General features: G+C 27.6%; 4 protein-coding genes across 4 annotated transcripts; 2 read left to right on the top strand and 2 right to left on the bottom strand.

The window, feature by feature from the left end:
• Nucleotides 1–1,672: 1,672 nt before the first annotated feature.
• Nucleotides 1,673–5,008, bottom strand: LOC129613110 (serine/threonine-protein kinase TBK1). Its single transcript, XM_055527040.1, has 2 exons — nt 4,057–5,008; nt 1,673–3,333 (listed from the first exon to the last, which is right to left on the bottom strand). The coding sequence occupies exons 1-2, from the start codon at nt 4,817–4,819 to the stop codon at nt 1,907–1,909; spliced, it is 2,190 nt and encodes a 729-aa protein (XP_055383015.1). The 5' UTR covers nt 4,820–5,008; the 3' UTR covers nt 1,673–1,906.
• Nucleotides 5,009–5,292: 284 nt separating this feature from the next.
• On the bottom strand, nt 5,293–8,277 carry LOC129613278 (mismatch repair endonuclease PMS2). The gene has a single exon (XM_055527275.1). The coding sequence runs from the start codon at nt 8,203–8,205 to the stop codon at nt 5,293–5,295; it is 2,913 nt and encodes a 970-aa protein (XP_055383250.1). The 5' UTR covers nt 8,206–8,277.
• Nucleotides 8,278–9,096: 819 nt separating this feature from the next.
• Nucleotides 9,097–10,969, top strand: LOC129613199 (mRNA cap guanine-N7 methyltransferase). The gene is made up of 3 exons (XM_055527168.1): nt 9,097–10,241; nt 10,328–10,501; nt 10,658–10,969. The coding sequence occupies exons 1-3, from the start codon at nt 9,200–9,202 to the stop codon at nt 10,735–10,737; spliced, it is 1,296 nt and encodes a 431-aa protein (XP_055383143.1). The 5' UTR covers nt 9,097–9,199; the 3' UTR covers nt 10,738–10,969.
• Nucleotides 10,970–11,669: 700 nt separating this feature from the next.
• On the top strand, nt 11,670–12,595 carry LOC129613177 (40S ribosomal protein S14). Its single transcript, XM_055527140.1, has 3 exons — nt 11,670–11,765; nt 11,972–12,220; nt 12,277–12,595. Exons 2-3 carry the CDS (start codon nt 11,984–11,986, stop codon nt 12,493–12,495), a joined length of 456 nt encoding a protein of 151 aa, XP_055383115.1. The 5' UTR covers nt 11,670–11,765; nt 11,972–11,983; the 3' UTR covers nt 12,496–12,595.
• Nucleotides 12,596–15,130: the final 2,535 nt, after the last annotated feature.

Below are 15,130 nucleotides of genomic sequence, written 5' to 3'. Positions count from 1 at the left end.
ATTACTCTTTTAATTGCTTTCATTTATGTATGAGGAAATTTTAAGTGAAATTTTTCTCAACTAAAATATTTTTTTTTTATAATTCAATGTAATTAATTGTTTTATAACTTTTAAACCTATTATACTTTTAGAGTTTATTAATATTTAATATATTAATTGCACTATTTTATTACAGAAATGTTTCTTTTTGATAGAAAAAAACCAATTTTCATTTTTAATATATCATGTTTTCTTCTTTAATTTAATACTATGGTAGTGACTATTCAAATTTTTTTTTTATTTCATGTAAAAATTCGATGCACTTGGTTACAGGGAAAACCTGTTTCCTATATTGAATACTTTAATAATTTTTTTATCGTATTTTATTTTCTAAGTATTATTAATAATTCTAAATTAAGTTAAATAAATGTTTTAATTATTAAAGTATAAAAAACTTTTTTTTTTGTTTTATTTTTGTGAAATTATTCAAACTTCACACACCAACCAAAACCACCAATGAAAGACACTGAAAAAGAAAAGCAATAAAGCATCGTTGCGTTTTCTTTTTTTAGTTTTTCTTTGCCGATAGACTGTCAATGCCAATGGAAGGAGATAGATAATATCTTCTTTGAGAATGTGAGAAAAGAATAGCTATTCCATAGTCTACATGTTTAAATTTCCTGTTTATCGTTTTCTAAAAGACATTTTAAAAAACACGAAATGCTACCGTTCTATTATGTATATGAAGTTGATTTCACTGTCACGTCGTGTAATTGTCTATTTTCATAAAAAATTTTCAATTTGTTTCACAAAAATTTTAATTGTCATAATGAACATTTGAATGAATAAAACTTTACTTTGTTTTACAAATACATATATTTTACGGTAAAAATTTTTGACGTCAAGGCGTCTAATGCAAATATATTTTGTTATACAAATAAGTACATTTTATAACAAAATATAATTTATGTATTACAAAAACATAATTTTGTTATACACATATGCATAATATGTGTAAATTTTTGTGAAATTCACAAAAATTCGATGACTGTGTGAACAAAATTACAATATGGTGAATGAATAATGAATTGCTAAGTAAAGTTAAGTATTTTTTCAACTAGGACTTCTTACTTAAGGCAACGAAATTTTGCTTTACCGTCATTGTTGTCTGTGAGATATTTTTTAACCAGCCATTTTGGCTATATTATGTTGTATATGGGATTATACTAGGTAGGAACATACTCCCTCTGCACATTCACATAACAGCTGTTTGAAAATTTTTTAAAAAAACGGAAAATATTTTTAATCAAAAAGGCGAAAATAAACTACTTTCATTTCTTTAAACATAAATACATACATAATTATTTACTACGAATAGAAAATTAGACCCAGGAGTGTATATTATTAATTTAAGGCATTAAAAGGAGAAACGGTTTCATAATTTGGATCCTCTTAAAAACATTTGATACCTACTCCCTTTGTACATATTATACATTCCTAGTTATGTATTTGCCCAATAAGTTTGTAACTTCGTAAGAAATATGAAGGACACATTTTCCTAAAGCATTGTTGAGGAATATAAAAACTATGTATGTCAGCATATTTTCTTTTAGGAATCTTTAGCCCTAATCTTTATCTTCATAAACATAAATTTATTTTTAAGTAAGTTCACACAAACATATGTATGTACATATATTATATATCTTTATTATCATAATTTCAATTATAAAATTTTATTATGCATTATTTTATAGTTTATCCTACCTACATACATATTTTTTAAACTCAAATAATTTTAAATGAACAAGTAAAATTAATAAATAACAGTTTACCACAGTTTTATATGAACCTTAGTTTTTTCGGCACAATAAAAAAACAAGAGTTTTTAGTCAAAATACATTCGCTTTATATAAAATAATGTATAGAGTTACAGCCTACTAACATTATTTGAATCACAATTTTCTTCTTCATTATCTAAATGCAATTTTATTATTTGTTTTATTAATTCGTTATTTTGTTTTAAAATTAATTTAGTTTCATTTTCCTGTTCAAACAAAGTTTTTAATTTCTGTTTCAACTCTATTTTGCACACAGTATTCAATTCATTTTCCCTACGAATGCACTCATCTATCTTGATACTATGTTTTATTTCAAAAAGTTTATGTCTTATATCCATAAGTCTATTTTCTTGATCAGCTATATCTTTTTGTAAAATTTCTGTTTTTAAATAGGCTGCTTGGGCATGCTTATACCAGTCTGCTAAACACTCAGCAATTTGTGCTATACTAGTTTGGACATCTTCAATTAATAAAGATCTCAATTTTTTACTATTTCCGGCTATTTTTATCTTTTCCAAAGCATGAAACTGTTCATCGTTATAAGTCAAAGCTCGTGTCGCTCGATCTCTTAATAGATGTTGCCAAGAGTCTCGTAACCTTTCAACAAAATATTTTGCACGTTCACTAGAACGCGATTCACATGGACATTGCCTTCCTTTCATTGAAGATATCCATTCTTGCGCTAATGAATTTTCATTAACAAACTTATGATATAGCTGTTGTATACGTTCAAATACTTCATCAAAATCTTTTCTTAACATATCTAGTTCTAACCAATCGGTTTTGGAATGCATTTTGATATCGCGTAAAATTGATATTGCATCAGCTAACTCAATTGCTGTTGACATAACTTCATCAAGGCTCTCACTTTTTAATTTTAATTTCGTTAATATTTTTTTGTGAGTTTCGACAAACTCTTCCACACCATGTTTGATTAATTTGTCGACAATTGTTAAAGTTTCTATTCTTCTTTTACATTCATGACCAACACTACAAGCAACTTTTGCTAAACTTGCATCATTCTCCACTGAAACACTGTTTGGAAAAGTTGGCAATTTTGGTAATTCCAATTGTTGTGGTAACTGCACATTATTGTTATCTTTGGAAAATAAAGATATTGGATTATCTAAATCAATTTTTGGATAACCTTTAATATTAGTTTGGGTTCCTACTTTAGTTTCTAAGTAATCATTTCCATAAAATAATATTTGATTTTCAGGTCTCACTTTACACTGAACAAAAATATGTTCCTGGAGAGCATCGAATTTATCATCCAATTCCAAAAACAGTTCATATCGGGTAACGTTATTAATATAGAACATTTGAATTATTCTTTTGCTCAAAATATGTGTAACTTCTTGAAAAAAACGGTCAAATGACCACATTTTTTCTCGATTTTCTTCTAGGAGGCCTGCTAACAATGGAGTGACTAACGTTTTTAAACCTTCACTTAACTGACAGTGCGCTGGTAATGTTCTTGACCATTCAATGGGACCATTTTCTGTTAGTTGAATACCTAAAATCAAAAGAAATATCACATAATTAAAATAGTTTAATTATAATTAAAGCTACTTAAAATATTTGTCCATTTATTTGTCACATACAATAAAACTTCATTGAAATGATTTATTGAAAAATCATATTTAGATAAGCAAAAATTTTGCGTTACTAAAGTTGAATATTTCTGATAATTCTTAAAAATTTAAGTCGTTTGTACATGTGTTTTAATTTATGCTCATAACAATAATTCTTAATATTTAACGATAACCCTATCATTTATAGATAATATTTTTGGTATTCCATAAAATCTTTGGAAATAAATAAATAGAAGGGAGATTTTTTGCCTCTATTTTCTTTTTTTGGATGTTTTTCCGTTTCCGAATATTAAATTAGTTACCTAAATAGGTACAAAATTTTTAAAAAAATTTAACATATATTCCAATAAAATACAAAATATTTTAAATATTTGCTTATAGTGTTACAGGTTCAAACAATGTTTATTTACGTTTTTGTGATAACAGTTCTGCAGGCGATTCGACTTAGAAAATTGAATCATATGAAATATTATACATGTAGGTGATGAATCCATACAATATGAAATACCATACAAATATTATACCTACATATATGTAACCGAAAACTTGTTCTTCGATATTCATTCACGCGCTTCATCTTCATGTAAAACGCAATTAGAAATAATTCATCAAATCAAGGGCCGAAATTTCAAATTGATAATTACCTGATATAACACCTGAATTTTTTTGTGTTGTTATTACATGCATCGTTTCACGATTTTTTCGTCCACCAAAGGGTCTAAATGGTAAGTTCCCGGTTGCTACATGATATAATGTAACGCCAATGGACCATAAATCAACATTAGCTGTAAAAGATCTTTGAACTGACTTGCGTAACACAGCCCGTTCATACATATCTGGATGTAAATATTCCTCAGTACCATATAAAGACATAAATGGTTGGTTTTCTTCCAGTTCGCGGGCTGCTCCAAAATCTGTTAATTTATATACGGTTTTTCCATCCTCCGATATAAATTTCATTATATTTCCAGGCTTTAAATCTCTATGAACTAAATTATTATCACGTAAATGTTTCATACCAGCACACAAATGTTCTAAAACTAATAGAAATTCTTTTTCTGGAAGACCATATGTATTTTCTGGATCATCAAGAATATTAAACAGACTTCCGCCAGTACAAAGTTCCATAACAATAACTTTACCGCGCCCCTCTTGGTCATCCTCAATTGCTAAGAGCTTCACAATATTTTCATGATTAACCTTTTTTAGGACTTCAAATTCACGCATTTGAACATCCATTGGGCGCATATGACTCATTTGGTTAAAAGTTTTTACGGCCACTGATTCACCATTGTTTTTATTTACACCTTGAAATACTGCCCCAGTTGCACCTTTACCTAAAACGCTAGTAGTACACCACACAAAATTTGTTGAACCCCTAAGAAAAGACATTTTCGATCCAACCATCAATTACCCTTCAGGTAAATTCTTTCAAAAATTAATCTGTGCAAAAGTGAGCTATATGTTTTGTTTAAATATATTTTAAAGTTCAAATCTTTAATATTCAATGTATTTTTTATATGTAAAATTCATAGTTTTTAAACTATTTTAGACAAAAACTAAGTTGCTTTCACTCTTATTTGTCGTGGCTTTTCCCTTTTTAGCTTATCAATTTTGCGAATGTAATTGACAACGAAAATGACATATCAATTTATTTATTTACAAAATATTTTATAAAGCTATGCACGCACGTGCAACAATTTTTTGAAAAATACGTAAAAAGAAATTGAAGGATTTAGCACATTCAGGATATGGAGCTTAAAAAAATCGAAACTTTATATTAACCCTGAAGTATTCACTCGATAGCAGAAAATAAGTGGGTAGGTACTAAATGCTACTGCAAAAAGAAAACAAACAGGTTTTTTTTCACAATTTTAATTCTAATCTTCATTGTCATCACTATTTTCCGTTTCTATCATTGCCAAATTTATTAAATGCCTCATTGTAGGTCTTCCGTGAGGGCAATTCCAAGGATGTTCAATTTCACCCATATGATTTACCAATCGTTTCATAGTTGATTTATTTAACGTTTGACCAATCATTATTGATTTGCGACAAGCTCTTGATGCAAACATTTGTCGAACTTTTGATGGTCTTACCATCGTGTCAGGTGGTGCATCTTGTAACATAAACAATATGTCAGATATATCCTCTATTCCAAAATGCCAATTTTTACTAAAAGGCTTCGCTATTAATTTTAGCTTTTTAGTTGGTAAGGCATCAGCATCTACATGAATTTTAAATCCATTTGCTTCAAAAATTTTCATATTATCTATCAAAACCATTTCATCTATAGCTGTAAGCTCTAAACGCTGTGGTACCGTTAAAGTTTGACTTTGTAATACAACAGTTTTTTGAAGATCCTCAAAATTATATTTTTCATCGGAGGCATGTTGATCAATTATAAACAGATCATCATCGAGCTTCACAATTATAAAACCCAAGTTGAATTGCCCTATTATTTCCATTTTATTGAACATATCTTTTGTTATTTCTTTATCCAATTCTTCTTCAGCTGTTTTATTTTTAGTGGGATTGATTTCACTTTTGAACTTTAACCGGGACAAATTTGACCTAGAATTTGATGAATGTAGAAACTCATCTTCTGCAAGAGCTAATTTTCTAATTTCTTCAATAGATGTTTCAATATAACTGTTTGCTTCAATTTCAATACTGGTGTCGCTTGTTGCCTCGTCTAGTTCTATAGTTACCACATCATTTTTTAAACATATTACAGAATCTTGAGATGAATTTAATGTTGATTGACTAGGATAAATAGAATTTTCGGATTCATTATTTATATCTTTCTGAAATAAAAGGCTTTCTTCCGAATCGTTTTTCTTTGAAACATTCTCATAACTATTTTGTGTAATAATTTCTTCAGATGATTGTGCGATTTCATTTGTATCATTATCCATTTCTTTCTCAAAAAACAAATTTTCTTCTGAATCATTTATCTTTAAAACATTCTTACTCTTATCTTGTTTAATCATTTCATCAGGAGTTGAATTTGAAATTTCATTTGTATCTTTGTATACTTTCTTCTCAAATAAAAGATTTTCTTCTAAATCATTTTTCTTTGGAACATTCTTACAACTAATCTTTGCAACCATTTCCTCAGGAGACGAATTTGCAATTACATTTTTTCCGACATTGATTGTTTTTGTTGCAGTAGTTGATTCTGTCTCTGAGGATTCTAAATCGTTTGAATTTTTTAATAAAAAATCATACTCTTTTGACTCTTCGCGCAGCATATTTATATTTACGGAATTATTCAAACCCGAACTGTCTATTTGTTTTTCATCCTCCGAAACATCTTCATCGGATTTATAACTTGCAAATGATTCTTTTGTAGATATCGAAGGCTGTTGAGATAAAAAATCTTGAATTTTGCGTAATTTGAAAGTTCTTTGCTGAATTTCGTCGATTGTTTTACGTTTGGTTGTAATTAGCGGTTTAGATATACTGTCCGTAGAACCAGAGAGTTTCCATTGTGACAATTTTTGCATAAAATTTTGGGAGGTAGACTCTTTAAATAAATCTTCTTCGTCTTTTGGTTCATTTGAATGGCTTTTAATGTTAAAGTCTAACAACGTAGAATTTTGAATTTTGTACGTGGAAGGAATATTTCCAAATGTGTTAAGCAAAGATTTCTTAACAGCAAGTAATAAAATTTTTTCATTATTTAAGAAAAGTTGGCGTTTATCAGGAGTTACATTGACATCAACATCAGAACGATTTAATTTTAAATTAAGAAAAACAAATGGATATTGATTAACGTTATATCTGTGGTAAATTTCATTTACCAATTTCGATAAATTTTTATTATCACATGGCCTGGAATTTATAAAGAAGTACTGTCGATCCTTTGAACTTCTTCCACTACCATGACTGCAACTAGAAATCCATCCTTCAATTTCAAAATTAATATTATTTAGTTTTTCGATATCGCCTTTAAGAATTTGTAAACTTGAATTTGATACATCTTCCACTTCTAAAAAGGAATCTTCACAGAATTTTTCATCATTTAACAATGGTGGTTTCAATACCACTAATTCCGACGATTGTTTTGATCCAAATATTGCAACTATATTGTCAAGTACAGAATGAGAACCTTGAGTAGATAGAAAATTTGTTTTCCGCCCTTTATCTGAAATATTCGAGCACATAATTTTGATTCCTTTTGAAACAAGACAATAAGCTTGAAGAATTTGACACATTTTAGCAAACTCTTTCTTAATGTTTTTTGAAAACTCTCGTTTTCTCACTGGTAAAGTCGAAAAAAGATTAGATAGCGTTACTGTGGTTCCCACTTCTCGTGGACATACTGACTTATTTCTTATTTGGCCCTCATGATCCAATTCGAAACTTACTCCAACAGGACTTGATTTATGTTTTGTAATAACTTTCATATCTGATAAAGCACACAAAGAACTTAAGGCTTCGCCGCGAAAACCAAATGTTGCAACTTCATTTAAATCAGAAAATTCTTTAATTTTAGAAGTATGATACTTTGCGGTCATTCCTTTAATATCCTCTTCCCTAACACCATGTCCATTATCGCAAACTTCAACATACTCTAAGCCTTGTTCTTTTAATTTTACTTCAATCACTGTAGCACCAGCATCTATGGAATTTTCAACAAGTTCTTTTACAGCTATAGCCAAACTTAAAACCACTTGACCAGAACATATTCTATGAACGGTTTCTTTATTAATTGCTTTAATTTCTTTTGATTCCTCTATTGTTGGTGGTGGAATTTCGACATCTTCTGAGTTCAATTCAAAACTCATACTTAATTTCTAGAAAAATTTTATTTTTAAATTTCTGACAAATTTAGCGGGACCTATATAGAAATAAATAACATTGGATGTTGACAAAAGTGATAACAAAAGTTAAAAAAAAAACAATAAAGTTGACATTTTGATCAGTGTTGACGAGTTTGAAGATCCAATGGTAAATAATTGCAATATTAAATATGAATATCAAAAGTATGAGAAATTCAACTAATGTTTTAGAAAAATATTTAATAAATAAAATTATTCAAATATTTTAAATAAATACATAAAATTGGCAATTCAAAATCTGCTGTTCACACAATACAAGTGTTAAGTTTTCTGTTTTACAATTCGGTCGCAATTATTTATTTACGAGCATTTATTGCAGAATTTGCATTTCTGCCATCGTCGTTGAATATAATGGTTTTGCTTTTGCTTATATTGAATAAAAATATTCTATAGTCGTTATCTGGAATCGTTATGAGGGCTATTCTAGATGTACGTTGACTGCGGTTTAAAAAAATATAATATTTTAATTACAGAAAAAATTATATATTATGAAGTAACCGAATTTGTCACAAAACCTTCATTCTATTACTTTCATTTTATCATCAGCAAAGCTTCGACTACTTACTATGTAAAATATAGTATGTAGAATTCTATATATATTTATGTAATCATAACATATATATACATGTAATAATAACATAATAAATAAACAAACGAAATGAATAAATTTATAATATGTTATTGGATGTGATTTTATATTTATATATACTATAATTGATAGCACTTATAGTGACGCCAATCGAATATTTGAGTTTTGTTGATAAATAGTTTCAGAATGTTGCTAGTTTAACGACGTTAATTCAATAACCTTCTCTTAAAATTGCAGTAGCTACTAAAGTGAAAGTTAATTTTTTGTATAAACTCTATAAATCGTCATCATCTAAATTAAATCTGTTTATAAATTTTTATAATTTTAAATATTGAAATTAAATACAAAATTATGAGCTCAGACACGCATGGTGAGCTAAATCTTAGTGATGATGATAACGATGACACTGGTAGGGAAGATAATGCTGGTGAAATTTATTATGATCAGTCTGTAGAATCTGAAACACAATATCAAACACCAGACTATTCAGACAACGAAGGAAGCTCACAAACACAGGAACCCAAAATTTTAAAAAGAAAACATGAACCTAGTTCTAACCAAGATAATGCAGAAAAATATCAAAAAGTCAATGAGAATGCTAAAGTTGTTGCAACGCATTATAATAAGCTAGAAGAAAAAGGTTTAGCCAAAAGGTCAAAATCCAAAATAATTTATATGAGGAATTTCAATAATTGGATTAAATCAATGCTCATTGAAGAATATTTAAAAAAAATTAAATCTACACAAAAATTGGGGGAACCATTGCGCGTTTTGGATATGTGTTGTGGAAAAGGTGGAGACTTATTTAAATGGGAGAAAGGTGGTATAACACATTTAATATGCACGGATATAGCTGAAGTAAGTGTTGAACAATGCCAACAGCGTTATAATGCAATAATTTCAAGAGCAGACAAAAAATTCGGTAGCAAAAAATTTACCGCGGAATTTTTTGCATGTGATTCAACACTAGAACGTCTACGAGAAAAATATAAAGATCCATCAATGAAATTAAATTTAGTTAGTTGTCAATTTGCATTTCATTATTGTTTTGAATCCTTAACTCAAGCTGAAATTATGGTACGCAATGCAGCCGAATGTCTTTTACCTGGTGGATATTTCATTGCAACTATACCTGATGCGAATGAAATCATGCGAAGGCAAAGGCTGTATGGCAGAAAATTTGGGAACAGTGTATACAACATTGATTTTATATGTGATACTGAAAGACCACCTTTATTTGGTGCTAAATACAAATTTTATTTGGAGGATGTTGTAGATTGTCCTGAATTTCTAGTTCATTTCCCTACCTTCGAAAAACTGTGTAGAAAAAACGGACTTAAACTCGAAATGAAATCAAGTTTTGCCGATTATTATAAGAAAAATATTGAACATGGTATTATAAAAAAATTTTTTCGTTATTTGATTATATATAATGTACATTAAAAATTAAATTTCTGTTGCCTAAAATTTTTAATTTAGGTAAAGGATTGCTGCAACGAATGCAAGCATTAGAAAGTTATCCTCCGCCGAGGAATGGAAGTTTGGTTGGTCAAGGGGAAGATGAATATGCACATTGTAAAAAATATTTGTCATCGAATTATGGTAGACAAAAAACTGTGGGAACATTATCTAAATCTGAATGGGAGACGACAAGTATATAAACAGTTTTTATTAAATGAGAAATTGAAGTTAATTTTAGGATATATTTTTCTACACGATAACTATGAAAAAATATATTCTAAATTTAATTTTTTTAATTAAAAAGTACGAATTAAGAAAGATACGAAATTAACTTTAATTTAATTTTAGCACTTTATTTAGTTTGTACGTTTAAAAAATGTAAAAACACATGGGACTCTGAAGGAAAGCCAGTTTTTGAATGGGACTAGCAGATTTATATTTTTAACTGAATATAAAACCTCAAAATTTATTTAAAAAATATTTCAATAAATTATGAGAAATATTTACCAATGTTATAAGTTTTTATGAAATATTTTTATAATACCAGAAAAAATCATTGCAGTACTTTAGTTACTATAAGAAGTTGGTATAATATAAGTAAACTTTGAAATTCTTAAAAAAATTTGTCATGTTGCTTAAATTTTGAATTTTAATATAAAAATAAAAAAATAAATAACTTTTATTCACTGTAAAAATATTTACCCATAATCTGTTGTCGCATTCCTTGATGTAATGGGTTGTTATTCCAAAATCCTGTAATTTCGGAAGAAAATCATTTTTATAACCCATGGTGTTTATGTTCAAAGACTCACCCAATTACCTATCAGATATCCAATCTAGTGTAAAATTTTTAGGTATAGAAAATTTTACAATTTTCCCATTTTGGGCAGACCCATCTATTGAGCTAAGTTGAAGCAAGTTATACATAGAATATTAAGATAAAAAAATGTATTTTGTCGTTGACATTTTCGGTTATTGACGGTCAGTCACTTCTTGCAACCCATTTTGGTGACTATTTTTTTAGTAAGGTACAAGTTGGCTTTTGTGGGAAGTGACCGTCACCCCATTAAACAATTCATGTTTACATAGATTTTTAAAAATTTCAAGGTTTATACCTACCTAGTTGTCCGCTAAATTTTTAATTTTCCATATTTTCTTTGAATATGTATAGAAAATTATGTTTCTTTATTTTTTAATTGATGAAAATTCTTATTATTTCATCAACTATTTAATACATAATCAATCATTATTCTTTAATTACTTTTTTTAATGAATTGACCTATTTCTATTCTAGTCCACCCTATTCAATTCACCCAAACAATTTTTAGTAATCACATTCACCCACAGATGTCAGTTTCGTATCTGCTTTAAATTTTGACAATTAAAACATTATAAATTCCAACTGTCAATTTCTTTCCCGTTTTCCGGTCCTTTTTATTGGTCGGCTTAAAAAAAGGTTAATATAATTTTAATAAAATTCTATATATCATTCGCGTTATTTATAAAAATATATAATAATATTAATTTACAATAAGTTGCAAAACTTATTTTGATATGGATTGAGCAAATGCTTGTAAAATACAGCAGATGTTTTGGAATAATTATTTGTTTACCATAATTAACACAATATAAAAAACTGATATGTCTCAACTTGTATTTCAGAATTATTAAATAATGGCACCACGTAAAAATAAAACACAAAAAGAAGAAGTTCAAGTTTCTCTTGGACCACAAGTACGTGATGGCGAAAATGTATTTGGTGTTGCACATATTTTTGCTAGTTTTAATGACACATTTGTACATGTAACTGATTTATCTGGTCGTGAAACGATAGCTCGAGTTACTGGTGGTATGAAAGTAAAAGCTGATCGTGATGAAGCATCTCCTTACGCTGCTATGTTAGCTGCACAAGTATTTATTTAGAATATAAAAAAAATTCATTTTAGTTTAATATGTTAATGTTTTAGGATGTTGCTGAAAAATGTAAATCGCTAGGTATCACTGCTTTACATATTAAATTGCGTGCCACTGGTGGTAATAAAACAAAAACACCAGGACCTGGAGCACAACAAGCATTGAGAGCTTTAGCTCGATCATCAATGAAAATTGGACGTATTGAAGATGTAACTCCAATTCCATCAGATTCGACACGTAGAAAGGGTGGTCGTCGTGGTCGTAGATTGTAAATTAAGATTAATTTTTTTATGTAAGGAACATAAAATTATTCCTTAATATCCGAAATTAAAATGTTGAATAAATGAAGGATTTACATAAAAAACATAAAAAGGCTTAACTTTTTCGATAGTTGATATTTCAAAAGGAGTTAAATTAAGTTCTATCTACTACAAACTGTTTGTCATTTTGAAGTTCAGTGCAAATACTTTTTAAATACAAAAGTTATTGGTTTTCTTAAAAATCCTAAATTCTTGAGATTTCAAAAACTGAAATTTGTAGAAAATGATGAGGATTAAAGCAAAAGGAAGATAAATCACTGTTTATGTTTGGATTTTATTCGAATGTTTTTACATTCTTATCCATTCTTATAAATGAAAATTACAAAGAGTTTCTTGAAATTATTTGTGATTTTCAATTGAAATTAATTGAAAAATATTTGAATTTTTAAATTCTACAAAATATTTTTCAAAATCTAATATAAATCTCCAAAAACAACCTTGTAGTAACTCTCAAACTACTTCAAAATGGAAAAAACAAATTTTAAGAACTTTTATGATTTATGTATTTTATTATATCACTTTAATTACAAAGAAATACCGAACACAAAATTTAATATTACACGTAGTGTCCATAGGCTAAAATTAAATTAATTATATTAATTTAATTTCAAATATTCAAGGCAAGTACTTATTATATTTTGAAAAGATGATCTACATTAATCTGTGTATAATATTTCGACCGGTGTATAGCACATCATGCCTTCGTACTTGCAATGGATATGTCTCATTAGCTAGAATTCAATAATTTAATCAAGCTGTTTTAAATGCACTTGCATTTTTAATGACGTTCTGTTTTGAAACTTCGAAACATTATTTTCCATTACGCCTAGCTACAATAGTATATCAAAGATTAGTTCAACATTTGATATATGTAAATTAAAAACAAAGTATTTTAACATTATATACCTTTTCAGTGATAAGTTGTAATTCCCTTTTCAAATTACAAAAATATAATTTAATTCCTTATCTATCCTTCATTCTTATTATGTATTTCCTCTTTACGATTTAATTGTAATTTGTAACAAAATTTTAAGCACTTATATTTACATTTCTTCCCCTCTTTTTGACTTTCATCCAATAAATATACTTATATATTATATAATATATATTAAGTTCTTGTGTCATTGCAAATGTGTACTGTCATTTTAATATTGTCATTATTCAAACAAGTGTGGTCGATAAGAAAAAGCAGTAAAATTTAGTAAATTGCAAAAGTGAGCAACAATTTATGTAAACATTACACTACATTTATATTCGAATTTAAAAAGAAGGTTGTAGTTAGATTTCAACTTAAATGAAAATTTGAATTATTTTATTTTAGTTCTTACAAATTGCTTTCTTTCTGTACGTCATATAAAAAAGGAAATTAAATCGTAACATCATATATAACGACGTCATATTGTAAATTACACAAATATAAATTTGTATCTGATTTTTGAGCGATTCAGCCATATTACACAAGAATTAGGCATAATTAAGTGTCAAGTACACGTAAAAATAGGTCCAGGAATTCGTATCAATAGTGACATAGAATCTATACTTTTTTCTTAAAATAAAAACTTAAAATATTTTGGATATTAATTGTTACATTCATTTTCATTAGTACGTGTCTATAAAAATTTTCCTTTAAAATAAAGATGATTTAAACTTTTCATGTGTATATAGTGTTATTTGTGGTAAAGCTTTTTAATTTTACAAAATTGAGAAAATTGAGAGTTGACTAAAATTAATTATCAATTTATAAAACTTCTATTTACTAAAATTTGAATTTGTCAGAAACTTAAGTTTTGTTTTTAGCATAATCGAAAAGTTTCAACCATTAAATAATTTTCGATAATCAGATTTTTCGAAAATATTTATGATTTTCTGGAATATCGTATTTTAAAATAACGTGGATGAAGGTTAGAATGACGTGGTTCAATCTACCAATTTCATGTTCAATTTTTATTTCAACAAAACACTTAACTCATTACAAAAATTGAAATACTACTTAATATCTTGGATCCCTAAAGAAAATTTTTTTTCGACGGCTAAGTATTTTAAGAAAATCAGGGAACTCGGCCTTTTTTCAATTTTGGACTGAAAAAATTATTTAAACTGCTAGAGGATCCATAAGTCTGTTTTTCAATCATTCCTTGCATTTCTTCACTGGAAATCTAAAAAAAGTTAAAACTTTCTCTTCTTCTACGATTATTAACTAACTACCAAAAAACAGTAACTTCTTAAATAATATTTTTCTTTTAATATTTTTAATTTCGCTTTTATAATATGTTTTACACTAGTTAAATAAATATAACATATAAATATAACATTTTCATAAACTTAGAAAATAAATTTTAATAGGAATTTTAACAGTGTTTTTATGACCACGTCTGTATTTTTGTTAACATTTTGCATACTTTACTTATTAAATATGAAAAATATGGTATAAAAAACGGCGACAACAAACGACAAAAATGTACAAATTAAAATAAATGCTTATTACTATATAGGTATACAAACGTGCATACAGTTTCGTTGATATAAATAATGTAAAGAGAATAAAAATGGGAAAAAAATGAGAATACTCTCAATTTAATTTTTTCAC

The sequence above is a fragment of the Condylostylus longicornis genome, unplaced genomic scaffold (genome assembly GCF_029603195.1).
Source record: "Condylostylus longicornis isolate FDR11 unplaced genomic scaffold, ASM2960319v2 ptg000081l, whole genome shotgun sequence".
Taxonomy (NCBI): domain Eukaryota; kingdom Metazoa; phylum Arthropoda; class Insecta; order Diptera; family Dolichopodidae; genus Condylostylus; species Condylostylus longicornis.
Note: the sequence above shows the minus strand (reverse complement) of the source record. Positions and strands in the feature narration are given on the sequence as shown.